Source organism: Euleptes europaea, chromosome 20 (genome assembly GCF_029931775.1).
Source record: "Euleptes europaea isolate rEulEur1 chromosome 20, rEulEur1.hap1, whole genome shotgun sequence".
Taxonomy (NCBI): Eukaryota; Metazoa; Chordata; class Lepidosauria; order Squamata; family Sphaerodactylidae; genus Euleptes; species Euleptes europaea.
In genome coordinates, this window is record NC_079331.1 from 9061679 (window position 1) to 9088608 (window position 26930).

The 26930-nt window shown below is 47.9% G+C and overlaps 1 protein-coding gene across 1 annotated transcript; it reads right to left on the bottom strand.

The window, feature by feature from the left end:
* Window positions 1–6740: 6740 nt before the first annotated feature.
* On the bottom strand, window positions 6741–21135 carry LOC130492059 (aromatase). Its single transcript, XM_056865846.1, has 9 exons — window positions 20991–21135; window positions 18790–18940; window positions 16718–16872; window positions 15494–15670; window positions 12852–12966; window positions 10424–10538; window positions 8980–9142; window positions 7944–8185; window positions 6741–6995 (listed from the first exon to the last, which is right to left on the bottom strand). Exons 1-9 carry the CDS (start codon window positions 21133–21135, stop codon window positions 6741–6743), a joined length of 1518 nt encoding a protein of 505 aa, XP_056721824.1.
* Window positions 21136–26930: the final 5795 nt, after the last annotated feature.

Genomic DNA, 26930 nt, shown 5'->3' on the forward strand with positions numbered 1-26930 from the left:
ACCCTTGGTTCATTGAAGTCAAAATTGTCTACTCAGACGGGCAGCGGCTCTCCGGGGTCTCAGGCAGAGGTCTTTCACATCACCTACTTGCCTAGTCCCTTGAACTGGAGATGCCAGTGATTGAACCTGGGACTTTCTGCATGCCAAGCAGAGGCTCTACCTCTGGCGTATATTGCATATATAGCATGGGTCCCGCAGTTGGGGAGGGGTCTCTTGCACCAGTCGAAAAGACTGTAGGATCCAGTCCTGAGTGAGAAAACAGATAACATGCATTCAGTAGGCACAGCTGGGCAATAGGCCCTTGGATTTGTGTTAGTTTTATGCAACTCTTCAGGGCAGAATGAAATATTTCAAATTCCTGGCATGGTATCACATTTTTAATGGCTGGAATGCGATCAGTTAAATACCCGCTTTGCAGAAGCCTGGGGAAAATGTCGACATTCCTGCTTACTAAAAGCAAATCTTTACAAATAACGGGTTTTTTCCCCCTCCTATCGAGACCTGCATGTGATGTGGCTAGTTTAGGCTTCAAAAACAATCTGGTTTGGGTTTAACAACGCGGGCAAAAACAACCACAACCTTGTGATCGGTTAAGAGTTTAACTCTGCAACCTTCATAAAAGCTCAAAGGGGGACTTGTTGCTTGCGTTCGAGATTAGACTCATGCCAATGTTTGTAAATGAGCCCGCGGCTTGAGATTCCCTTTGCATGCAATTTGCTTACTTGGGATTGTTTCGAAAAGCTGTTTTCAATTAAACAGGATCTAAATAGGCCCCGTGGCGCAGGGTGGTAAGCTGCAGTACTGCAGCCAAAAGCTCTGCTCACGACCTGAGTTCGATCCCGACAGACGTCGGAAGTCTCCCCAGTGGGGACCCATAGCGGCGTACATCGTGCTCCTCTCCTCCAGTTTATCCTCACAACAACCCTGTGAGGTACGTTAGAGCTGAGAGTCTGTGATGGGCCCAGGGTCCCCTGGCAAGCCGGTGTGGTGTAGTGGTTAAGAACGGTGGACTCTAATCGGGAGAACTGGGTTTGATTCCCCGCTCCTCCCCATGAAGCCAGCTGGCTGACCTTGGGCTAGTCACAGTTCTCTCAGAACAGCCCCACCTACCTCACAAGGTGTCTGTTGTGGGGAGAGGGAGGGAAGGCTCTTGTAAGCTGATTTGAGACTCCTTAAAGGTAGAGAAAATCAGGGTATAAGAACCAACTCAGTTTTCTTCTTCTTCTTCTTGGCAAGGTGGACATTCGAAGCTGGGTCTCCCTAATACACTGCTTGATGTACACACGTCCTCAAGAGCCCGGCATGTAAAAGCAAGTGAGACATGGAAGCCATGTTCTAGTATACAAGGAATAAATAAACTTACAGGGAACTTCACTACGCTAGAAGGGCTTTTATACATTTTTTACTGTTTAGTATGACAGAATTAAATTATAACTAAATTATAACTCTATGACTGACCTAGGGTTGCCAGGTCCCTCTTCGCCACCGGCGGGAGGTTTTTGAGGTGGAGCCCGAAGAGGGCGGGGTTTGGGGAGAGGAGGGACTTCCATGCCATAGAGTCCAATTGTCCAAGCGACCATTTTCTGCAGGTGGACTGATCTCTATCGGCTGGAGGTCAGTTGTAATAGCAGGAGATCTCCAGCTATTGCCTGGAGGTTGGCGACCCTATACTGACCACTGAGGAAGGCCTTCTCAGGCCGAAACGCGTTTGATCCTTTATGGAACCTACTTTGGTCAATGTAAGATTGTACATCGCAGGTGTTTATGTTTGTATATATTGAATGTGAAAGTCTTACCTATGCTAGAGGCTTTATGTTTTTAGCTTGATCGTGCACCTTATTAAAATTTATATATTTGTAATTTTAGCATTTTTCAGCTCAACCTCTTCGGTTTGGAATCTCCCAGTTAACCTCCATAGTGGATGAAGTATGGAAGATACTTCTTTGCACTCGATTGGGTTAGACTAGCCGATCTCTGAACCCTTTTTTAAAATATTACATGCTGCATGTAATTTCCCTTAATAGCCAAAACAATTCACTTATTTTGTTGTTTATTTCATCCACGAGGGATTCAATTTAAGGCGGATGTAATTAAATTTTAGAGCAGCCTCCAAGTTCAAGGTAAACTTTATAAAGCATGGAAAGAAATATCGACCTGTTGCCTCCCATTGCCTGGAGAGGAGAAGACTGAGAGGGGATATGATGACCATCTTCAAGTACTTGAAGGGCTGTCGTATAGAGGAGGGTGCCGAGTTGTTTTCTGTTGCCCCAGAGGGTCGGACCAGAACCAACGGGTTGAAATTAAATCAAAAGAGTTTCCATCAGGAAAGGGAACAATTTAGGGGGGTAGAGTAGGGTTGCCAGGTGCCCAGTGGTGGAGAAACAGGCACCTCTATACTAATACCAAAGGTTAGGAAAACAGTATAGGAGCGAAAAACATTTACAGACAAGGTGCAATTTTTATATAAGCTACTGAGATTCCTATAAACATACAATGTACAAATACAAGTAACCCACTATAACCAACACATAGTATATACAAAATATTCAATAAAGGAGTAAAAAATCTTTCAACGGTCTCAGCAGAGTACCAAGTATGTATAAGTTCAAGTTCAATTTTCAGATGAATAAGAAGCCTATTGAAGATTGTGGCTTCTTATGCATCTGAAAATTGAACTTGAACTTGTATTTGTACATTGTATGTTTATAGGAATCTCAGTAGCTTATATAAAAATTGCACCTTGTTTATAAATGTTTTTTGCTCCAGGTGCCCTGTGAAGCCTAGGGGAAAGGGAGGAATGGTCTGGAGAATAGGGAGGGAGAAAATGGGAGGAAAAAGCGGGGAAAGGGAAGAGGAAAGGAGAAGGGCCCCTGCCAGTCAGAGTAGACAAGACTGAGCTCGATAGACCAACCATCTGACTCAGTCTAAAGTTGCTTCCTGTGTTCAATATAAATAATACTCTGCGTTAATAACATTTGCAGAGCGTGCCCTCTGCTGTTAGGCATTCAATATAGCTTTTAAACTGACTCGCCTCAGCACAGATACCAAATGTTTGGTGGTTCGCAGCATTAACGGGTTGCCTTTCCGTTCCCAAGCACCCCAAGGGGACGTGCAACGTGGAAACAAGAGTTGTGCGTGTGCGCTTGGATCGAGAGGGGCTGTGGCTCAGAGGCAGAGCATCTGCTTGGCATGCAGAAGGTCCCAGGTTCAATCCCTGGCTTCTCCAGTTCAAGGGACTGGGCAAGTAGGTGATGCGAAAGACCTCTGACTGAGACCCTGGAGAGCCGCTGCCGGTCTGGGTAGGCAGTACTGACTTTGATGGACCAAGGGTCTGATTCAGTATAAGGCAGCTTCATGTGTTCATATTTGAGCTGCTAATGATGTTGAGGACATTACAGTAGAAGGGAGCAAAGGAAACGAAGAGACCGGAGCCCCTTTCCTTTTTCAAGACTAAAAAAAGCCGAAAAGCCCTCGTGTCGGCGACAGTAAGATTACCAAGGAGCCAGACTTGATTTTATTTTCCCATCTTTTTAAAATTACATTTCCCAAACAATCACCGCTGGGCCATTACACGGATTGAGAAAACGCCGCTGTCCGCTTTTGATCTGCGCGTTGAAGTCGGGCTAAATGCCGGCAAACTTTTCACAAGGAGAGGGAGCCACACAGCAACGTCTAGAGTCGAGGCAAGACTGTACCACGCCACAGGAAAAGGGCTCGTACTAACATCAGTTTGCATGCAAAATTGGAAAGTTTCCATTGTGGACGCCGGAAAAGAAAAGAAAAACTCAAGTCCTGCGGATCTTAGTTGCTATTACTGGAAATGAATGTAATGCTTGACATCAGCTTGTTTGTATTGGTCCTGTTTTATAGTCTGTGTGTGTGTGTGTGTGTGTGTGTAAAGTGCCTTCAAGTCGCAGCCGACTTATGGCGACCCTTTTTTTGGGGGGGGTTTCATGGCAAGAGACTAACAGAGGTTGTTTGCCAGTGCCTTCCTCTGCCCAGCAACCCTGGACTTCCTTGGTGGTCTCCCATCCAAATACTAACCAGGGCTGACCCTGCTTAGCTTCTGAGATCTGATGAGATCAGGCTAGCCTGGGCCATAGTGTATACATAGTGTATAGTGTATACACCCATTTCACAGCTCAGATAACCTAAGCTATCGACCACTGTGTGTTCATAAAACAGCTGGAATATCTGTTCACCGCGGTTGTAAAAAGTGTTCTGTTATACATCAAATAACATTTTTAACAGCTCATTGTTCAGAACTCCAAATAAGTAAGATATTTACAAGATTATACATTTTTTTTGCTACTTGGCCAGCCGATATGTGATTATTTGACCAGAGCACAAAACATTTATGCCCATTCTGACAAGTACCCAGTTTAAAATATTTCTTTTTCGTCATTTGTTTAAATGTGTATCACCCCCCTGCCTTTCTACCAAAATACTCAGTCCACGAGGCAGGTAACGAACAGTAAACTTAAATCTGAGCATCTAAGATGCCAAAAAACCAACCAAACACAGCATAAATAATGAAAGACGGTGGAAATGATCGATCAAAATCAACTCAGAAAACGTACAGACATAAATACCCAAGAGGAGGTCACCACATCTCCCTCAAAAGCTGAGTTTTGACCTGGCACTGGGATATTGTCAAAGAAAGGGGAAGAGGAACGCTTCCTATGGAAGGCGTTGGTGCCACTACTAAGAAGGCAATGCGCCCACCCTGGCTAAACCTCAGAGATGGTAGGAAGATGGGAAGGGACCTCTGAGGATGTTCTCCGTGTACAGGCAAAGAGGAAGCCGGCAGGAAGGGGGAAGTTCTTTAAGCATCCTGGGCCCAGGCTTAGAACGGTTCTCTCCCCCTGGGCCTCACCACTGAACTTTTGCCCCAGGTTTGAAGCCTTTCTCCAGATTAAGACGCCTTCCTCCCAGTTAAGTGGTCCTTCTATTGGAGGAAGGCTCTTGGTGATCTAGGAGGAAGACATCCTCGATTATGGCTGGATCCACCCCACTATATCCATCACTGACAGAAACCAAACACCGACAGCTGATCGTCTTAAGTGTCCCGATTAGAAGGATTTCCCTGAAACTTATTCTCGGGTAACTGTGACTTTCGGTACATCCCTGGGTGATGATTTCATCTCAGGCGGTGTTGCTGCAAGCACTCTATTAGAAGCTTTTGTAAAGGTGAGGACCACGTGGGGTTTGGGGAAGAAGAAGAAGAGATGCCAATAAAGGTATTGTATGATGATGAAGAAGAAGAGTTGGTTTTTATATGCTTTCTCTACCACTTAAGGGAGACTCCAACCGGCTTACAATCACCTTCCCTTCTCCTCCCAACAGACAACTTGTGAGGTGGGTGGGGCTGAGAGAGCTGTGACTGGCCCAAGGTCACCCAGCTGGCTTCATGTGTCAGAGCGGGGAAACAAATCCAGTTCACCAAATTAGCATCTGCCGCTCCTGTGGAGGAGTGGGGGAATCAAACCCGGTTCCCCAGGTGAGAGTCCACCGCTCCAAACCACTGCTCTTAACCACGACACCACACTGGCTAGAGAAAGCCCTAGGTGCTTCTGTACAGAAGTTCCAATGAAAGCTTGTAAGTGGGGAATGGAACATGTGTGCTCATCACGTGTGTGTCCCATTCCACCATCACCACGCCCCGAGCATGTCTGAAGACGAAGCCAGAATGGTGTAGAGTAGGATCTGGGGGCCCTGGGCTCAAATCCCGGCTCTGCCATGGAAGCTAACTAGGTGATCTTGTAGAAAAGAGCAAGAGTCCAGTAGCACCTTAAAGACTGACAAAATTTCTGGTTGGGCATGGCTTACGAAGGCTCCTACCCTGCCAGAAATTTTGTTAGTCTTTAAGGTGCTACTGGACTCTTGCTCTTTCCTACTGCTACAGACTGACTAACACGGCTACCTCCATGGTAAGTGACCTTGGTTCAACCATACACTCTCCGTCTAACCCACCTTTCAGGGATGTCGTTGTAAGGATAAAATGGAATGGGAGAGGGGAGGGGAGAACAATATTGTAAACTGTTCTGGGTCCCCGCTGGGGAGAAGAGTAGGGTATAAACACCTAGATAAATAAACTAGGGCTTGTGACGATGAAGGGGGAAAAGGTCCGGTAATATATTTTTTTGCACTTTGTTTCGCCTGCCAGTGGATCAGGACTAGGAACGTTAAATAGCAAAGAGCCTTGGATGATGCCTTTTCGGCAGTACAGAAGTATGGAAGAAGAGATTGTTCCGTTGCTCTTTTTCAAAGGTCGTATCTGTCCGTCGCGCTTCCCCAGACTTCTGCTTCCTAATGACCACTGCCTCTAGAATTCATCCCCACGATCTCAGCAGCGGAGACGTCAGCCCTCTTAAAACGACCGGCTGCTGCAAATGCCTCTTTCGTCACCTGCTCCGAGCTCCCCGGGACCCACGCAAATGGGCTCTTGGGGGGGCTTCTGCCCGAGCAAACGCACGTCCCGTTAATCCCGCCACAGTTTGTCAAGGCATTTCTCCGCCTGCTGCGTGGGTGATTCACTTGCTGCCTTTCTTTCGTCTGCTTGGAAGGGATACGCCTTGAACGGTGGGTCCAAGCCACCGGCATCGTCAGCGTATGCGGAGCAACCAAATGTTTCATTTCACGGAGCGTGTGAGTGATGGATGCACCTGGGATGGATGACAGTTTTCCGTTGGGTCAGGGAAGCCCCAACCGCCAGTGTCCTCGGGGTTTCTGTGGCGGTCCTATTGGCTCTCCTGGTCCTCGGCCATCTTCCTTCTTGGTACGAAAACCATCTCGAGCAAGGGCTGCCGTTCGTTCGGGTGCAGGGACAAGTCGTTGTTTTTCGGGATGTGGTGGAGACCTTTGCCTTTCAGAGTCTGGATGCTGCATCTTCGGAGGAGAGAGACAAGGATGGCCTTCATCATGACCATGGCGATGAACTTCCCGACGCAACCGCGGGGACCGAACCCAAACGGCTGGAAGTAGCGATGGGGGACCTGCGCAAATGTCAAAGAAAATTTAGTTTCGGGGGGTCGCCGGGTCGGTCTGCAGTTGAGCAGCTCGATTTGAGTCCGGTAGTTCTTTAGGGACCAACACGGTTTTCAGAGTGTCAGCTTTTGAGAGTCGAAGCTCCCTGAAGAAGTGAAGTGAAGAAGCTGTGACTCACAAAAGCTCACACCCTGCCAGAAATTTTTTAAAAAGAATTTATTAAGAGAAAATGAGAATATAACAATAAGAGAAAATGGAAATATAACATTACTAAAATACTCATAGTACACATTACTGAAAAGAAACTAAAACTGTGCTGCTAATATAACTAAAATCCCCATAACAGTGAACCAAGCAATACTTTAGATCTATTGATCTAAAATCCCCATAACAGTGAACCAAGCAATACTTTAGATCTATTGATCTAAAATCCCCATAACAGAGAACCAAGCAATAATTTAGATCTATTGATCTAAAATCCCCATAACAGTGAACCAAGCAATACTTTAGATCTATTGATCTAAAAGCCCCATAACAGTGAACCAAGCAATACTTTAGATCTATTGATCTAAAATCAATAGGTCTAGCTGGAGATCTCCTGCTATTACAACTGATCTCCAGCTGATAGAGATCAGTTCACCCGGAGAAAATGGCCGCTTTGGCCATTGGACTCTATGGCATTGAAGTCAACCAGCCCTCCTCAGGCTCCATCCCCCAAATCTCCAGGTATTTCCCAACCCGGAGCTGGAAACCCTAAACCCCTCCCCCCCCCCAGGTGCACTAGTCAAGACGGATCTGGATTAAAACTGGATCAAGGGCTTGTGGCAGGTGGACCACGCAAGATAAGGAATCCTCGCTGAATAAGTATACAGAAATACTAATTTTTCATCCTGAAGTGTGAGCCCCTAAGCAGTATTTTTTAAAAAATATATACATATGTGAGTGTGACAACTTACGCTTTTCTCAAAATTTTCAAGAGAGAATTCGTTCGGCTTTGGGAAGAACTCAAGTTTGTGCATCCGTCCAATGTTCAGAATGATGTTGGTCCCTTTCTTCACAGGATGGCCGTCGATCACGTCGTCCCGCAAGGCTTTGCGCATGACCAAGTCCACAACCGGCTGGTATCTCATGCTCTCGTGAATGAAACTCTCCACCACTTTGAGCTTCGGCATGTCTTCGGTCTGGATGTCTCTGTCACCTTTAGGGAAGAAGCAAGAACACGTGAACACATGAATCTGCCTTATCACACCCTAGGTTCATCAAAGTCAGAATCGTCTACTCAGACCGGCAGCGGCTCTCCTGGGTCTCAGGCAGAGGTCTTTCCCATCACCTACTTGCCTAGTCCCTTTCACTGGAGATGCCGGGAATTGAACCTGGGACCTTCTGCATGCCAAGCAGATGCTCTACCACTTTGCCATGGCCTGTCCCCATGAAGCTGCCTTATACTGAATCAGACTCTTGGTCCATCAAAGTCAGTATTGTCTACTCAGATCGGTGGCGGCTCTCCAGGGTCTCAGGCAGAGGTCTTTCCCATCACCTACTTGCCTGGTCCCCCTAACTGGAGATGCCGGGGACTGAACCTGGGACCTTCTGCATGCCGAGCAGACACTCTGCCACTGAGCCACGGCCCCTCCCTGACAAGGAAGCTGGTCTCTGGTTTCTTATTTCACCTGGCCACAAGTTTGTTGCTGAGAGGATAAATGGAAGAGGGGCGAATGATGTTGTAAACTGTGTTGAGTCCCACTGGGGAGAATAGTGGGATCTAACGTTTAAATACATTACTGAAATAAACATCCTGAAACTTATTGGTTCACTCTTAATTCCTCCTGGATGTTTGGCAACCCTAGTGGTCTATAGGGTTATCTTTTTTAAACCTTCAGATTTACTTTGCTGTCTTTGGGCCACTAATAGTTTGGCCCGTGTCCAGCTTGGAATTTTGAAAAGAGGTCGTCATTTGTATCGCCGTCCTCTTCCAGTCTCAATGGTCCTTACCCATCACCGTCTGTATTTCCTTCATCATTGCCTCTTCCACGTGAGGGTATTCAGCAATCAGGGCCAGCATGAAGAAGAGGGTCACCGAGAGAGTATCCGGGGCAGCTATCAGCATCTCCAAGACACACTGGTTCACGTTCTCCCCCGTTAGTTCCCCGCGGCTCTGTAATGTGTAATAACAGTGGTGGTTGAACTCAGTGGAAAACAGTATTGTCAAGTCAGGCTCAAATCAACCAGAGGAGGGCAGCAAAGATGGTGAGGGGTCTGGAGACCAAGTCCTATGAGGAAAGGTGGAAGGAGCTGGGTATGTTTAGCCTGAAGAGGAGAAGACTGAGAGGGGATATGATAACCATCTTCAAGTACTTGAAGGGCTGTCATATAGAGGGTGCCAGGAGGGTGCCGGGTTGTTTTCTGTTGCCCCAGAAGGTCGGACCAGAACCAACAGGTTGAAATTAAATCAAAAGAGTTTCAGTCTAGACCTTAGGAAGAATTTTCTAACAGTTAGAGCGGTTCCTCAGTGGAGCAGGCTTCCTCGGGAGGTGGTGAGCTCTCCTTCCTTGGAGGTTTTTAAGAAGAGCTTAAATGGCCATCTGTCAGCAATGCTGATTCTATGACCTTAAGCAGATGATGAGAGGGAGAGTATCTTGACCATCTTATGGGATGGAGTAGGGGTCATTGGGGGGTGTGGGGGGGAGGGTAGTTGTAAATTCCCTGCATAGTGCAGGGGGTTGGACTAGATGGCCCTGGTGGTCCCTTCCAACTCTGTGATTCTATGAACATGGAGGCCAGGTTGTGATGCGACCCTCAGAGAGGGTGAGGGCAGAGGTGATGGAATCTTTAAAAGAAAGAAAGATCAAGCCATCCCTGGAAGGAACAGAAGACTGCAGCAAACTGTGCATGACCCAATCCTGGAATTAATTTCAGAAGATTACCTAGTTAAACTGGAAGTCAGGAGGAGCAAAATGCAGGCCAAAGAGCAATGCCTGAATAATAAAAGCACTGAATGAGGAAAATCAGCTCATTACTAGTTTGCAATGGGGCAAAATAGGAATTAATATGCCCATCAAGTCCTCCTCGCCTGAAACTGGAGACTGGCTCATGGTATGTTCCAGTGCCTGCCCCCACTCGGATAAAAATTACAAAGGTAAAGGTCCCCTGTGCAAGCACTGGGTCATTCCTGACCCATGGGGTGATGTCACATCCTGACGTTTCCAAGGTAGACTTTGTTTGCGGGGTGGTTTGCCAATGCCTTCCCCAGTCGTCTTCCTTTTACCCCCAGCAAGGTGCGTCCTCGTTTTACCGACCTCGGAAGGATGGAAGGCTGAGCCAACCTTGAGCCGGATACCTGAAACCGACTTCCGTCGGGATTGAACTCAGGTCGTGAGCAGAGCTTGGACGGCAGTGCTGCCGCTTACCACTCTGCGCCACGGGGCCCCCAGATTACCTGTGCAAAAATCAGCTGCGACGCAAAGTCCACGTGCTCCTCCAGTCTCTCGACAGTGGAAAGCTTTTGCCGTTTCTGCTCGATTAAGATTTCGATGGCTTCTTTCAAATCCTTCCTGTAACAGAAAAAGGCAGTTCGTTGCTGAAGGCCCGCGGTGCTTCTCTGTGCCCAAATTGTAAGTGTCGGAAGAGGCCCAGATAATTCACGAACTTAAAAGGTCCTTGAGCGGGAAGGGATTTACAGCTACGGACGCTTGAACGCCGTTCTGCCATTCCTATCCGAAAGTCTGCCTGAAAAAGGCTATATTTTAAAGTCTTGATTGCAAGAATTCCGTTCATTCTCTGGGCTTTTATAGCCGCTGCATTTTTTAAACGGGTGATGAAAAACTTTTTCTCCCTCTTCCAAAACACTAGAGCATCCAATAAAGCTGATGGGCAATAGATTCAGGACGGGCAAAAGGAAATCTTTCTTTCCACGAGTGATTAAAATGCGGGATTCACTGGATGTAGCAACGGCCACAGGCATAGAGAGCTTTTAAAGAAGAAGAGGAAGAGGAGTAGTAGTAGTAGTTGGTTTTTATATGCCCGCTTTCTCCACCACTTAAGGGAGACTCAAACTGGCTTACAATCCCCTTCCCTTCCCCTCTCCACAACAGACACCCTGTGAGGTAGGTGGGGCTGAGAGAGCTCGAAGAGACCTGTGACTAGCCCAAGGTCACTGAGCTGGCTTCATGCGTAGGAGTGGGGAAACCAACCCAGTTCGCCAGATTAGCCTCCGCCGCTCATGTGGAAGAGTGGGGGGATCAAACCCGGTTCTCCAGATCAGAGTCCGCCGCTCCAAACCACCGCCCTTAACCACTACACCAGAGGATTGGACAGATTCACGGAGGGCAGATCTGTCAGCGGCTACAAGGAAACCTCCGCATTCAGAGGCAGTAAACCTCTGAATACCAGTGCTGGCTGGAAACATAAGGGGAAGCCTTGGCCTCTATTGACTCGTTGGCGGACCTCCAGAGTAAGGGGTTGGCCACTGTGTGAGACAGGATGGTGGACTAGATGAGCCACTGGTCCGATCCAGCAGGGCTCTTGCGTTCTTAAGGACAACGCTAGTAAATCTGAACCTGTCCTCGGAGCCAAAAGGCAGAGCTTGCGCTTCACCGTTTGCAGAGTCTGTTGGGGAGAGCAGTCTACGATGTCTTCCTAACCGTCTATTTTATTTTTATATACATTTTATTTATTTTTCTATAAAAGGGGTACAGAAAGAAAAAGGGGGAAAGAATACAAAAGGGGTAAATTTGACATTTCAGTTGTTGGTTCCGTGCCCAAAAGAGACCCAATCCCATCCCACGGTAAAATCCCTTATATAAGTTCTAACTTCAGCTGAGAGATTCGTAACCTAAAATTGTTCTATAACATTATTAAAGGAATCTAAAAAGGTAAAGGTAAGGGTCCCCTGTGCAAGCCCCGGGTCATTTCTGACCCATGGGGTGACGTCACATCCTGATGTTTCCTAGGCAGACTTTGTATACGGGGTGGTTTGCCAGTGCCTTCCCCAGCCATCTTTCCTTTACCCCCAGCAAGCTGGGTCCTCATTTTACCGACCTCGGAAGGATGAAAGGTGGAGTCGACTTGGAGCCGGCTACCTGAAACCGACTTCCGTCGGGATCGAACTCAGGTCGTGAGCAGAGCTTGGACTGCAGCACTGCAGCTTACCACTCTGCGCCACGGGGCTCATTGAAATCTAGATCTATTTAATAAACCTATTTGTTAACAATACTATAATCCGATCGGTAGGAATGTCTTTCATATCGTATTCAATCTTACCCCTAAACTCACATTTCGAACAAAGTCGTACGTACCTGTCTAAGAATGATTGCCATATCTGCTTATAGTCGCTAGACCCCAACCCGTCTATTTAGTATGACTTTTCAGCACTTATTGAAGTCTGTCGTGTCCCCTCATTTCACAAACATGTTTTATCCAACATATCTATCCCAAAACAGTTGCCACCTCTGCTTGTAATCTCGACACAGTCGCGAACTCGTACCGTTTTGTAATAACCGTCTGTTTATTTATCTGAAGAAGTGAGCTGTGGCTCCCGGAAGCTCATACCCTGCCCCAAGTTCTGTTAGTCTTTAAGGACTCTTGCTACTGGACTCTTGCTCATGTCTACTGTTTATTTACCAGTGTGCCAGGCATTAAAGGGGCACGGAAGCAGACAGGCAGGTGCCAATGTGGAGGATTAAAGGAAGGGCACAGAGGCGAGCGGGACCAGCCACAAATCCACATTGATCCGGCAACCCTAAACCTTGAAGTTCCTCTGGGGCCAAATGCATCATGGCCTTCCCGGCCCACCCTCAGCCTAGGAGAAGACCCTCCCTTTGCACTGCAGCGGGACTCGCAACAGGCCAGCCATTGCCGCTACTTACGCAGACTTCTCGTATTTCTTGTAGAGCCATGAAATCTTGAAGAAGATGTCGGGTTTCAGCAGAAGGGCTTGCCAAGCGTCGAAGTAGTTTTGGATCTTTAGCACGATGGCGTTTTCTGGAATCACAAGACGGAAACGTCAGCAGGAGGCACGCTGCTTTGTGGAGTTGGGGCTAAGCCGAGGAGCCTGGACGGTCTAGCGTTTAGAGTGTCGGGCTAAGATGGGGGAGATGTGGGTTCGAATCACCATTTGGCCATGGAAGCTCCCTGGTTGCCAAGCATGGTCTGGTAACCAGCAGAGACCGGGGGTGTGGGGTGGGTGGGGACAGTCGCCACTAATGTTAGTGAGACGTCCCTTCTGAGAAAACCCAGAAGTGACATCATGCTGCTCTAGGAATTACTGGAAACTCTATGGTATAAACTAGAGTTTTCAGTGATTCCTAGAACAGCATGACATTATGCCATAGAATCATGGAGTTGGAAGGGACCACCAGGGTCATCTAGTCCAACCCCTTGCAGAATGCACGAAATTCACAACTACCTCCCCCCACACCCCCAGTGACCCCATACTCCATGCCTAGAAGATGGCAAAGATGCCCTCCCTCTCATTATGTGCCTAAAGTCACTGCTGACAGATGGCCATCTAGCCTCTTCTTAAAAACCTCCAGGGAAGGAGAGCTCACCACCTCCCGAGGAAGCCTGTACTGTCTTCTCAGACCGGCAGCGGCTCTCCAGAGTCTCAGGTGGAGGTCTTTCACATCACCTGCTTGCCTAGTCCCTTTAACTGGAGATGCCGGGGATTGAACCTGGGACCTTCTGCATGCCAAGCAGATTACCACTAAGCCATGCCCCCCCCAAAATACATGAACACACATGAAGCTGCCTGATACTGAACCAGACCCTTGGTCCATCAAAGTCAGAATTGTTTACTCAGACAGGCAGCGGCTCTCCAGGGTCTCAGGTAGAGGTCTTTCTTTCCAAAGAGTCGGGTTGCTGTTAAATATGATGGAAGCTAGCTAACGTTGGAGCATGGGGGGAAATGCTGATGGTGCCTCTGGGCATGTCCAGAGCATTTCCCCCTCACTTCTGAATAATTATGCTACCTTTACACATCTGGCAATGGGGCTCCACTCTCTCATGTTCGAGCTTAACCACAACAGAGACCGCTGTATTTTGCTTTAGTGTGTTGCAGGTGCCAGCATCCTTCGATGCTTTTGTTAGATCAGCAGACTGTTTAGTCCTGCCTAGCCGGGGAAAAGAAACCGTGCAGCACGAAAATATAAGCAAAGCTTTCTCCCACACACAAATCCCACAGAGGTGTCTTGCTTCAGCTTGGCAGCGTGATAAAAATACTTCCTGGCAAAACACGACGGCTGGGATTCACAAGAAATCTCTAGCTGATTTGTTCAGTCGAAGCGAATTCTCTCCCCCCACCCCGCTCATTCGTTAGGTTTGGGCTATCTCTTCACCTTCTGATTTTGCCCTTTTTCAATGGTTTTGCTGGGCTAAAGATCCCTTTTTCAGACCGGCTGTGTCCCTGCCCTCTTCAGTCAGTGGACTTCTTGGTACATATCCTTTTGCACTGTCCTAACGTATACCAACTTAGGCTAAAATGGATTGTACCATGTTTTAACCAATGGTCCTCATCTTCTCGAGCAACTTTGGGGCAAAAGGTTCAGTTCCTCTTAGAGGACTCTGACCCTCAGCGTACTTATTTTGTTGCTCGTTTTCTGGAGGCTGCAGAGAAGAGACGAAGGGAGGCGTTTTTAGAGATGGGTCTTGTTTAAGTTTTATGGTGTTATCGTTCAAGACCTCGGTCTAAGAACAGGGGGGAAAGAAAGAAAGAAAGAAAGAAAGAAAGAAAGAAAGAAAGAGACTATCAATAGCCTCTCTGTGGACACTCTTCTTTAGTTCCAGTAGAGCTTGCTCCAGGGTTCAAGACCTCGGTCTAAGAACAGGGGAGAAAGGAAGGAAGGAAGAAAGGAAGAAAGGAAGAGGGAGGGAGGAAGGAAGGAAGGGAGGGAGAGAGAGAGGAAGGGAAAGGAAAGGAAATGAAAGGAAATGGAAGGAAGGAAGGGAGGGAGAGAGGAAGAGAGTTAGGGAAAGGAAAGGAAAGAGGAAAGGAGGAAGGGAAGGGAGGGGAGGAAGAAAGAAAGAAAGAAAAAGAAAGAAAGAAACCTTCTAATTTTAGGGCTCTGACTAGGGTTGCCAGATTCCCCTTGGCCACTGGTGGGGTGTTGGGCCCCCCATAGTGTTGCCAGCTCCAGGTTGGGAGACTCTTGGAGATTTGGGGACGGAGCCTGGGGAGGACAGGGACCTCAGTGGGGGACGATGCTACAGAGTCCACCATCTAAAGCATCCATTTTTTCCAGGGGATCTCTGTAGTCTGGAGATGAGCTGTAATTCCAGGGACCCCCGGGTCCCACCTGGAGGCTGGCATCCCTAGCTCTGACAAACCTTTAACACTGTTGGCACAAGGAACAGAATTCAGGGTCTTAGAATCATGTTTGGAAGAGATGCCTTAACTACCCCGAGTCTTGATTCCCTTCATTGGCGTAGGCAAATGTTTCCTTAGAACCTGCTTTCCGATTAGACATTAGTAATGGGACCAATGAGAAATATAAAAAGGGGGGAATTGTAGTACCATCGAGAGGAATCCCCAGAAAAAGCCTGTTTGAAGTGTCCAGCATGATACACCTCATCAGATTCAGGGCGTCGATGTACCCCAACTCGGTCGTCATCTCCTCTAGATGATCCAGGTGTTCTCTCGTCGAGTCGACGCAAATCGCTATCATCCTCACAAGGCCCGGACCTGACAGAGCTGAAATTTCACAGAGGAAAAAAAAATCCTTATAATCTATCAATTTTGGTGGTGAAATCCTAGATTCTTTGGGCATGGCCCAAGGGCGGGTCCTTTTTCGTGGTGGCTCCTCGAGGGCGGAAAAATCTCCCTACTGCAATTGGCCCGGCACCGAGCCTATGGGAGCCTTTAGCTGCCATGCAAAAAGCTTTCATATGTGACAATGGAGATCTTTGATTGGATCCTGCGATGAGTAATTTACAGTGCAATCTTATGCAGGGTTACTCCAGTCTAAGCCCATGGAAATCTCCAGCCACCTCCTGGAGACTGGCAAGAATTTTCTAACAGCTAAAGTGGTTCCTCACTGGAAGAGGCTTCCTCGGGAGGTGGTGAGCTCTCCTTCCCTGGAGGTTTTTAAGAAGAGGTTAGATGGCCATCTGTCAGCAATGCTGATTCTATGACCTTAGGCAGATCATGGGAGGGAGGGTATCTTGGCCATCTTCTGGGCATGGAGTAGGGGTCACTGGGGCTGTGTGGGGGGGGGAAGGTAGTTGTGAATTTCCTGCATTGTGCAGGGGGTTGGACTAGATGACCCTGGTGATCCCTTCCAACTCTATGATTCTATCATTCTAACCCTAGCCCATTATCCTGGCTTTTGGCTGTCTGGTTTAGAGTTCACAGAGACCAACAAGAATGGGAGTGTCTTGGCAGTATGTAACTGAGAAGGATGTCTACCAGTCAGCAGAACTGCACGCATTCTTGCTGCTAAAAAATTGGCCCGGCAATCTCCTGCTATTACAACTGATCTCTAGCCGACATAGATCAGTTCACCTGGAGAAAATGGCTGCATTGGCAATTGGACTCTATGGCATTGAAGCTGTAATAGCAGGAGATCTCCAGCTAGTACCTGGAGGTTGGCAACTCTACCAGAAACAGAAATAAATGCTAACTCTGGAAGAAGCTATGGGGGAAATCCCAAGCAGGTCTACTGAGAAGTAATTCCCCTATTATTTCAGTGGATCTTACTCCCAAGGAAGCGTTCTTAGGATTGCAGCCTATGCCGCTTACCTTTGGTGAAGAAGGGCCGGATTTCTCTCCAAAGCGCCGGGTTGTTGTTAAATATGATGCCGTTTTCGTGCATGCCGATGCACTTCAAGCCGAGCTTGCTCCCAAATCTGGAGATGTAGTGTCCGTGTTTCATGACGTGGAACATGCTTGAAGATCTAGGGAAGGGAAGGGAAGGAGATCGCATTAACGGCCTGCTTTGGGATCGGTCCTTTACTAATACATTCTGCTCTGCCCAGAGCCCGCAAACCCTGGCAAGGGGAGCAGTTGCCAGGACCCAGGGCATCCGGGCAGGGCCTGCTGCTAACTGCAGATATTGTAGGATACCAAAGGTGTTAATTGTACTGCTGTTATATTAGTACAGATTAATCTGAATTTCCTTTAGAGGGAGCTAGAAGCTTAAACATGTCACAGTTATCTCATCCATGGTACAGTAAAGGAAACCTCAGCTAGGATGTGTTTATATTCCTTTTGTGGGCTTCTCGGCTTCACGTTTGTTTCACCTGCATTTTCCTTTGGGAGGCAGTTGATGTTTAAAGGACACCACTATTAACATGTCATGGCTGTGACGTTGACTATGTGCGCGTGTGTAAAGTGCCGTCAAGTCGCTGCCGGCTTGCCGTGACCCATTATGGGGTTTTCATGGCAAGAGACTCAACAGAGGTGGTTTGCCATTGCCTTCCTCTGCATAGAAAGCCTGGTATTCCTTGGTGGTCTCCCATCCAAATACTAACCAGGGCTGACCCTGCTTAGTTTCCGAGATCTGACAAGATCAGGCTATATACCATGCTGCTTCTGATTAATTATGATGGGTAGCTGTGACGGATTCGGTGGACTGCCAAAAAAACAAATTAGTGGGTTATAGATCAAATCAAGCTGGAACTGACCTTAGAAGCTAAAATGACTAAACTGAGGCTGTCGTATTTTGGTCACGTCATGAGATGACAAGAGTCACTGGAAAAGACAGTCATGCTAGGAAAAGTTGAGGGCAGCAGGAAAAGAGGAAGACCCAACAAGAGGTGGATGGACTCAACCAAGGAAGCCACAGCCTTCAATTTGCAAGATCTGAGCAAGGCTGTCAAAGATAGGACATTTTGGAGGACTTTCATTCATAGGGTCGCCATGAGTCAGAAGCGACTTGATGGCACTTAACACACACACACACACACACACACACACACACACACACACACAGCTGTGTTAGTCTGTCACTTGCAGTAGAAAAGAGCAAGAGCCCAGTAGCACCTTAAAGTCCAACAAAATTCCTGGCAGGGTAGGAGCTTTCTCGAGCCAAAACTCATACCCTGCCAGAAATTTTGTTAGTCTTTAAGGTGCTACTTGCTCTTTTCTACTGCTTCTGATTAAGAATCAGCAATTTGTACTTGTGGCGTAATATAAAAACAGAAGTTGGGTGAGGGGATGGATCAGACCCGTTCATCCAGCATCCTGTTTCTCTCAGGGACCAACCACATACCCTGGGAGGTTCACAGCAGGGACTCAGTGGCCAAAGATACCTGCTGCCCCAAGCAACAGGCATTTGAAGGCATACTACTTTTGAACATGGAGGTTCCATTTCACCATCATGATAAATAACCTTTTTATGGAACTAACTGCTATGAATTTGTCTAATCCTTATAGAACAAACATCTAAGTAATTACTGTGAGCCCGGGTGGTGAGAAGGTGGGGAGAGGATGCACCGTAGGGTTGCCAGGTCCCTCTTTGCCATCGGTGGGAGGCTTTTGCGGTGGAGCTTGAGGAGGCCGGGGTTTGGGGAGGGGAAGGACTTAAATGCCATAGAGTCCAATTACCAAAGCGGCCGTTTTCTCCAGGTGAACTGATCTCTATCGGCTGGAGATCAGCTGTAATAGCAGGAGATCTCCAGCTAGTACCTGGAGGTTGGCAACCCTAATGCACCGACACATGGGTTGGAGGCTGGGAAGGGAGGCACAAGCGGCCGGCCTGGAGGCAGGCAGAGGAGGGGAGGGAGGCATGGGGGCGTTCTCTGCCCTGTATCATGGAGCCAGCCCCACCCCTCCTGCAGATATTTCCCTGGTTGCATAGATCAAAGATTTACTTGCTAATAATGAGGGTCTCTTCTCCGTTGATCCAGACTCTCATGAATTCCCCGTACATCCTGTTGTAGTAGTTGCAGGCGCTGCCCACGCCCATCCAAAGAAACCTCCAGTGCGATATAAGCGGGCCGATCCCCATACAGTAGCCGGGTCCTAAAAAGAGAGGGGAGGCGGAAGGAGGATTTATTGATCAGTATTGGCAGGCGGAGAAGACTCTTCCTGTACAAAGTGCTTGACAGACATGGGAGGGGAGGGGTCTTAGCTAAGACTGGAAGGGAATAATCGAACTTGCTCACATCTGAATTGTGTTTGATGTGATGTGGCTGCTGTCCCCCCCACCGCCCCAAGTTCCTGTTGTGGTGTTTGGATATTTAATGCTACTTTCGATACTGCTGCAGGCCGTTGTACGGGCTTTCCCCTGAATTTTATTATTGAATTTACTTGTTTAGCCTGAAGAGGAGAAGACTGAGAGGGGATGTGATAACCCTCTTCAAGACCTTGGAGGGCTGTCACATAGAGGATGGTGCCGAGTTGTTTTCTGTTGCCCCAGAAGGTCGGACCAGAACCAAACGGGTTGAAATTAAATCAAAAGAGTTTCCATCTAGACATCAGGAAACATTTTCTAATGGTTAGAGCGGTTCCTCAGTGGAACAGGCTTCCTTGGGAGGTGGTGGGCTCTTCTTCCCTGGAGGTTTTTAAGAAGAGGTTAGATGGACATCTGTCAGCAATGCTGATTCTTTGGCCTTAGGCAGATCATGAGAGGGAGGGCATCTTGATCATCTTCTGGGCATAGAATAGGGGTCACTGGGGGTGTGCGGGGAGGTAGTTGTGAATTTCCTGCATTGTGCAGGGGGTTGGACTAGATGACCCTGGTGGTCCCTTCCAACTCTATGATTCTGTGATAATTTCTTTGCATTGTTTTGTTTGTAGAGCTTTCTTTTTTAATTTATTTTTGTTTTAAACTTACAATTAACAGATACGTAACATACAAAATAAGACATAACATACATCCTACCTACATAACACATAACATTACATATAAACGTCCCTTACTTTCTCCTAGGTTAACCCTCTGTTCAAACAATTTTTATTTCTACCATCTATTCAACATTGTTTCTTGTTTTCTCCAAGTTAAACGCTTAGAATAAACCAATAGATTGGTATTTGAATCTACATTAAAATAAAAAGAACTTACTATAACGTGCCTAGGTTTCTTAAACATTTAAACTAATATTGTTATGCCAGGTTACACCTATATATTTTAGCCTGTGATGCTTGCTGATTAATATAAATTGCATATACTTAATCTGTCTATTCTCATATCTGAAACAGAGCTTTCTTGTAGGGTTACCATCCTCCAGGTGGGACCTGGAGATCTCCCGGAATTACAGCTGATCCCCAGATCACAGATATCAGTTCCCTTGGAGAAAATAGCTGTTGCGGAGGGTGGACTCTATGGCATTATATCCCTCTAAGAGTCCCTCTCCAAACACCACTGTCCGAAGGCCTCACCCTCAAATCTCCAGGAATTTCACAACCCAGAGTTGGCAACTCTTCTTTCCTGGAGTGTACCGCATATACATAAATAATGCATAACCCTTCTCCATCAGACACTGTGATGTTGTGTCCCTGTCCTCCCCAGGCTCTGTCCCCAAATCTCCAGGAATTTCCCAACTTGGATCTGGCACCCCTACCCCCTGCCATCTCCTGCTGGCGGCCGGGGCGGGGGGACCTGGCAACCCTCCTTTCTGGGGAAGGGCTAGGGTTTCAATGAGGCCTTGAAAAGCGTTTTTCAGCCATTGAAAACTACATTTTGGAATCATGTATTTGGATTTGTAAGTGAAAACCACTACCCCCGCCCAACTTTTCTCCTGAAGGATTGGCTTCCTCGGGAGGTGGTGAGCTCTCCTTCCCTGGAGGTTTTTAAGAAGAGGTTAGATGGCCATCTGTCAGCAATGCTGATTCTATGACCGTAGGCAGATCATGAGAGGGAGGGCATCTTCTGGGCATGGAGTAGGGGTCACTGGGGGTGGGGGGGAGGAGGTAGTTGTGAATGTCCTGCATTGTGCAGGGGGTTAGACTAGATGACCCTGGAGGTCCCTTCCATGAGTCTATGATCCCTGTAGCTTCCTAGAGGGGGGGAAGGGGAAACCCTGCTGTTTCCCAGAGCCCACCTTCTCTCGCAGGCCGTGTGTCAAGTTACCTGGGATGGACGAGGTCTCTTCGAGGCTCCACATGAGGAAAAGGAACCCCATCAGCAGCAAGAGGGGCACCGTGGCGGCCGGCACCGTCTCGGAAACTGCCTGGCTGATGTTGTAGTGGCCGGGGTTTAGGGGTTCCTCGATCATCTTGCCCGAGAGCCCACCTGCGGCAGGAGCAGGAGAGGAGGGGAAAAGAAAAAAAACCCCAAATCTGAGAGAGGCTGACGACTTCACAGTTCCCCGGCACCTTTTGGCTTGGCCCGACGCCCTTGCGGAATGAGCCTCTTCCCCTATTAGCTTTTGTTTTATAACAGGGCTGGTGGTTTTAGACAAGACAGCCGGAGCGCCAAGTCAAAACAACGGGGCCGAGAAGATACACTCCATGGCCTGCAACAGCAAAGCGTTTTCTGACCTTGGTATCGGCGCTCAGGTTGCTGTCAGGACAAGCTGAGGCCCCCGGAGTTACTATCTCTCTGCTACCCTTGAGTAGTCAACGGCAACGCGGACCCTCTGACTCGGTGCCAACTTTCTAATCAAAACCAACGAAATTAAACCCTTTGCGGTGTGCAGGGGGCTTCCAGCTATGCCTTTCACCCACACATTACTGCCCAAAACCTGCGGCGGGGGTTTGTGAACGGCCTTGGATCGCTACGATAAGGCAGGCGGATGTCCCGGTGCTCCGCGGCAGGTTTGACCATACTGCTGGGCGAAGAGCAACACCGTTCGTGACTCTGATCTGGTTCTGCGTGTCGTGGAAAGCTTGGATTTGTTTTAAATTTAGCAACATCGAGAGTGTGTACACATGAACACCGGAAGCTGCCTTATACCGAATCAGACCCTTGGTCCATCAAAGTCAGTATTGTCTACTCAGACCGGCAGCGGCTCTGCATGGTCTCAGGCGGAGGTCTTTCCCATCACCTACTTGCCTAGTCCCTTTAACTGGAGATGCCGGGGATTGAACCTGGGACCTCCTGTATGCCAAGTAGATGCTCTACCACTGCGCCACAGCCCCTCCCCTGTAGGACATTAACACGTTGGAACAAGGAAAGCACCTGCTTGGCCACTGTGTGAACAGACTGCTGGACTTGATGGGCATCGGCCTGATCTAGCATGGCTTTTCTTAGCAGGGACTTCAGACAACAGCTCTCACCTGCTGACTGCCGCCTGTGGAACTCTTTGCCACAGGACGTTGTGACAGCCACTAGCTGGAGATAAGCTGTAATCCTGGGAGCGTAGCAACCATACCCCAAGGAGTAGCCAGCCACAGAAGGGAATCCCTGATATAGATCAGGCTAGGGTTGCCAACTTCCAGGTACTAGCTGGCGATCTCCTGTTATTACAACTAATCTCCAGCCAATAGAGATCAGTTCCCCTGGAGAAAATGGCCATTTTGACAATTGGATTCTATGGCATCAAAGTCCCTCCCCTCCCCAAATCCTGCCCTCCTCCTGCCGATGGTGAAGAGGGACCTGGCAACCCTAGATCAGGCCCAAACATTGGGGAAGAGGGGTTAACATTTCCCACCCACCATTTCCCCCCCCATGGAGGCATAAAGCATCCTGAAAGGCTATTTCCAATCAGAAAAGCATCATTGGTAGGGTTGCCAACCTCCAGGTACTAGCTGGAGATCTGCTGTTACAACTGATCTCCAGCCGATAGAGATCAGTTCACCTGGAGAAAAATGGCCACCTTGGCAATTGGACTCTATAGCATTGAAGTCCCTCCCCTCCCTAAACCCCGCCCTACACAGGCTCCGCCCCAAAAACCTCCCGCCGGTGGTAAAGAGGGACTTGGCAGCTAGGGTTGCCAACCTTCAGGTAGTAGCTGGAGATCTCCTGCTATTAAAACTGAGCTCCAGCCGATAGAGACCAGTTCACCTGGAGAAAATGGCTGCTTTGACAATTGGACTCTATGGCAAATCTAAGAGCCATGTACTAGATGGGTTAGGGTTGCCAACTGCCAGGTAGTAGCAGGAGATCTCCTACTAATTCAACTGATCTCCAGCCGATAGAGGTCAGATCACCTGGAGAAAAATGGCCGCTTTGGCCATTGGACTCTATGGCATTGAAGTCCCTCCCCTCCCCAAACCCCGCCCACCTCAGGCTCCGCCCCACAAACCTCCTGCCAGTGGCGAAGAGGGCTCTGGCAACCCTACTGGCAACCCTAATCACTGGAGAGGGCAGAGTTAACTCTCTCAGCCCCATGGCTCCAGTCCATATTGGCGCTCCCAGGGACTGCTTGCTTAAGCCAGAAGACACATCTGCAGGTGCAGCCATCAAACTCCAATGCAGGTTGGCCTGTTTTTGTCTTGTTTTTCACTCCCTACAATCTGGAACTTGCCCTAAGATGTTTCTTGGCCTTGAATCCCCCCGTCGAAGAAGAATCGTTGGGGGGAGGGAGGACTTCAAATATAGGGAGAACCCACCGATCTTTCACCTCTCGGTTACATTTGTCTCTCAGGACGTGGTGTTCTCCGTTTTCAATTATAGACGGAAGGCTGCGGTCTATTGCATTAGCGAAATTTGAATGCCGAAGGAGACGGCACAAAGTACTCCTTGGACCCGGCCTTGCGTCCCCCGAGGATGTGACTTGGGGAGTTTGAGTTGGATTGGGGACAGCAACCTCCATCATTCAGCTCGGGCGGGGGGGATTTGTGTTTTATAAACCAGAAGCTTTGTTTTCATTTCGGGGGAGCTTTAATTCTGGATTTTCCCTCCAAGCCGAGGCCCTCCTCCTCTCTCAAGAGCCGTGCTAAGAGCAGCCGTCCTCCTCCTTCCCCCAGCTGTTGTGTGCAGAAACCAACAAAGGTAGTTCTCTTCCGGGGTGACATCGCTATGCAGTGCTGGTTGGATAATGTCCCTTACAGTACCTGCTGATTCACTGGCCCGCTGCCCTTGCCCCACAGCATCAGCAAGGCATGCGAGATTAATTGTTCTTCCTCATCATATCTAAATAAAAGGTCATCGAAATTTTCCAGATCAATAAATGCCACCTCAAGCTGGTTCCTTGAAGGGGTGGCATAGAAATTTTCCAAATAAACAGTTACTGTCCCAGATCAGGTTAGTTACAAAAACTACTCTAAAGAATGGAATGTGTTCAGTTTGGGTTGGAATTAGTTAATATCCAACTGCACATTGATTCCCTATAACAATTCAAATTCATCCATTCATATCTGACCAGAAGAGGTGCTAGACCTCTCCACTACATACTCTGACATAATACCGGAGTCTAATTCAGACATGAACGCGAGGGATCTTATCCACAAATAACCTCACAAAAGTAGAATCCCAGGGGGACTATCTTTCTGTCTCCTAACATGAACCCACGTCTTACTTTTCTGTTTGTTGTTTTCTGTGGCCCCAGAAGGTCGGACCAGAACCAACGGGTTGAAATTAAATCAAAAGAGTTTCCGTCTAGACATCAGGAAGAAATTTCTAACAGTTAGAGCTGTGAGCTCTCCTTCCCTGGAGGTTTTTAAGCAGAGGCTAGATGGCCATCTGTCAGCAATGCTGATTCTGTGACCTTAGGCAGTTCATGAGAGGGAGGGCATCTTGGCCATGTTCTGGGCATGGAGTAGGGGTCCCTGGGTGGATGTGTAGGGGGAGGTAGTTTGGAATTTCCTGCATTGTGCAGAGGGTTGGACTAGATGACCCTAGTGGTCCCTTCCAACTCTATGATTCTATGATTCTATTTTCCATACTCCTGGGAAGGTTAGAGTACATTGAAGCATCCCAGTTTGATAAAGGTTCCTATTGAGAGCCAGCATGGTTTCGTGGTTAAGAGCAGCGGACTCTAATCTGGAGAACCGGGCTTGAATCCCCACTTCTCCACATGAAGCCTGCTGGGTGACCTTGGGCCAGTCACAGTTCTCTCCAAACTCTCTCAGCCCCACCTACCTCACAAGGTGCCTGTTGGAGGGGGAGAAGGGAAGGTGGTTGTGATGGTAGAGAAAAGTGGGGTATAAAAACCAACTCCTCCTCCTCCTCCTCCTCCTCCTCCTCCTCCTCTTCTTCTTCTTCTTCTTCTTCTTCTTCTTCTTCTCCTTCTCCTTCTCCTTCTCCTTCTCCTTCTCCTTCTCCTTCTATTATGGATTTATTTATCAGAAGAAACCACCAAGCGATGGAGACAGAAATACAAGCAGGCAGAGGCCTTCCCATGTGCACTGGGCCCCTGAAGGTGGACAGTTTCTCACCCACATTATATTTGTTTTGCTAATTTTACACATTTTGCATGTATTCAGAGGGCAGTCTTGTGTCTTAAGCGGGACGTTGATCTCCGACCGCCTCTATTTTTAACCATATTGATTTACTCGTCAAAAATATGAATGGAAGCTATTCTGGTTGTGGGGGCTCTTCTCTCCCTGAGCGTGAAATCCCGTCAATTACCACACCGCACACCTTAGGCCAGGCTTCACTCCAAGGCATAATTTATTTTCCATGTGGGAAAATCAGTGCTGCTGGTTTTACTTTAATGGGCGATCTCGTACGTTTGCTGTGGGGCATGTTGAAAAATGGGCCTCAGAAAGAAGAAGGAATCGGGCCCCGCGTCTCACTGTTAAATTGGAGATCTGTGGAGCAGCGATCACTGAACCCCCCCACCCTGAACGATGTGCTTGTTCAGATTTTTATCGTTTGTGGACTTTAGCTTCACCCCTTAACATGTAACAAGGAGCTCTCTGTGGCTTGAAGTAAAGAGGCACATCTAGGGTTGCCAACTTCCAGGTACTAGCTGGAGATCCCCTGCTATTACAACTGATCTCCAGCCCCCTCCGCACCACGATGCACTAGGAATTCCTCCCATCTCTATCACCTGGATGGCCCAAGCTAGGCCAAGATATGATAGCCTCAGTCTAGCTTCTAGGGAAGAGTTCAGGCTCGATTTGATCTAGAACCCACTGATTTGTCTTTTTGGCAGTCCATGATATCTGCAAAACTCTCCTCCAGCACCCCATTGCAAACGAGTCAGCTTTCTTCCTGGAAAGGGAAATGTATATTTTAATGTCTGTTTAAATGGTGAATTGGGTTGGTTTCCCCACGCCTACACATAAAAGCTAGCTGGGTGGCCTTGGGCTAACCACAGTTCTCTTAGAGCTCTCTCAGCCCCACCTACCTCACAGGGTGTCTGTTGTGAGGAGGGGAAGGGAAGGTGATTGTAAGGCGGTTTGATTCTTCCTTAAGTGGTAGAGAAAGTCGGCATATAAAAACTAACTCTTCTTCATCATCCTGTAGGAATGAGCCAAAGTTTGCTATTTCATTGCTTTTTCCATCCATTTATATTGCTGCTAGCGGTTTCCAGTCTCTATTCTCCCCGCTGTTTTGTAGATTTAATCTCTAATGTGTAGCATATTATACGTTTTAAGTGATGTAATGCATACATATAAACGTAGATCACGCACACATTATATGTACAGGATATAGCGCATAATTATACATATAGGGTTGGATCCAGACAAAATTGGCAAATGGCCTTGATTCCTGCTTCCTGCAGAACTCCTCATGCCGTTCTTCAGGGACCTGTATTCACCCACGATATAGTTTCATGGAGGTCAGTCAGCTTCTTTTGGAGGCGGGAGGCAGGGAAGTGCTCTTCTGGCATTGAAAAATTTAGTCTAGATCCAGTGCATAATAATATGTATATTTTGACTGCTTTTAAAAATGTTTAAAGTTACTTTGGGACGCTCACTTCTGTGCGATTGTTGCGCGCCCCCGTTTTGCTGATCGCCTTTTTAACACTGACGATATGCACGCAGTGAATAAATATTAACCAAGCAGCTAGTAAATATGACAGTGAATATGTCAGAAAGGTAAACGCTTCACCTGCACTTAATACAACGGGACGTATTAACAGGCTTGCGTCTTTTTCATTAATGGAGTGACGGTCCTCAGCAGAGTTACCCCCCTTCTACCTTCACTGAAGTCAATGGGCTTAGAGGGCTACGACTC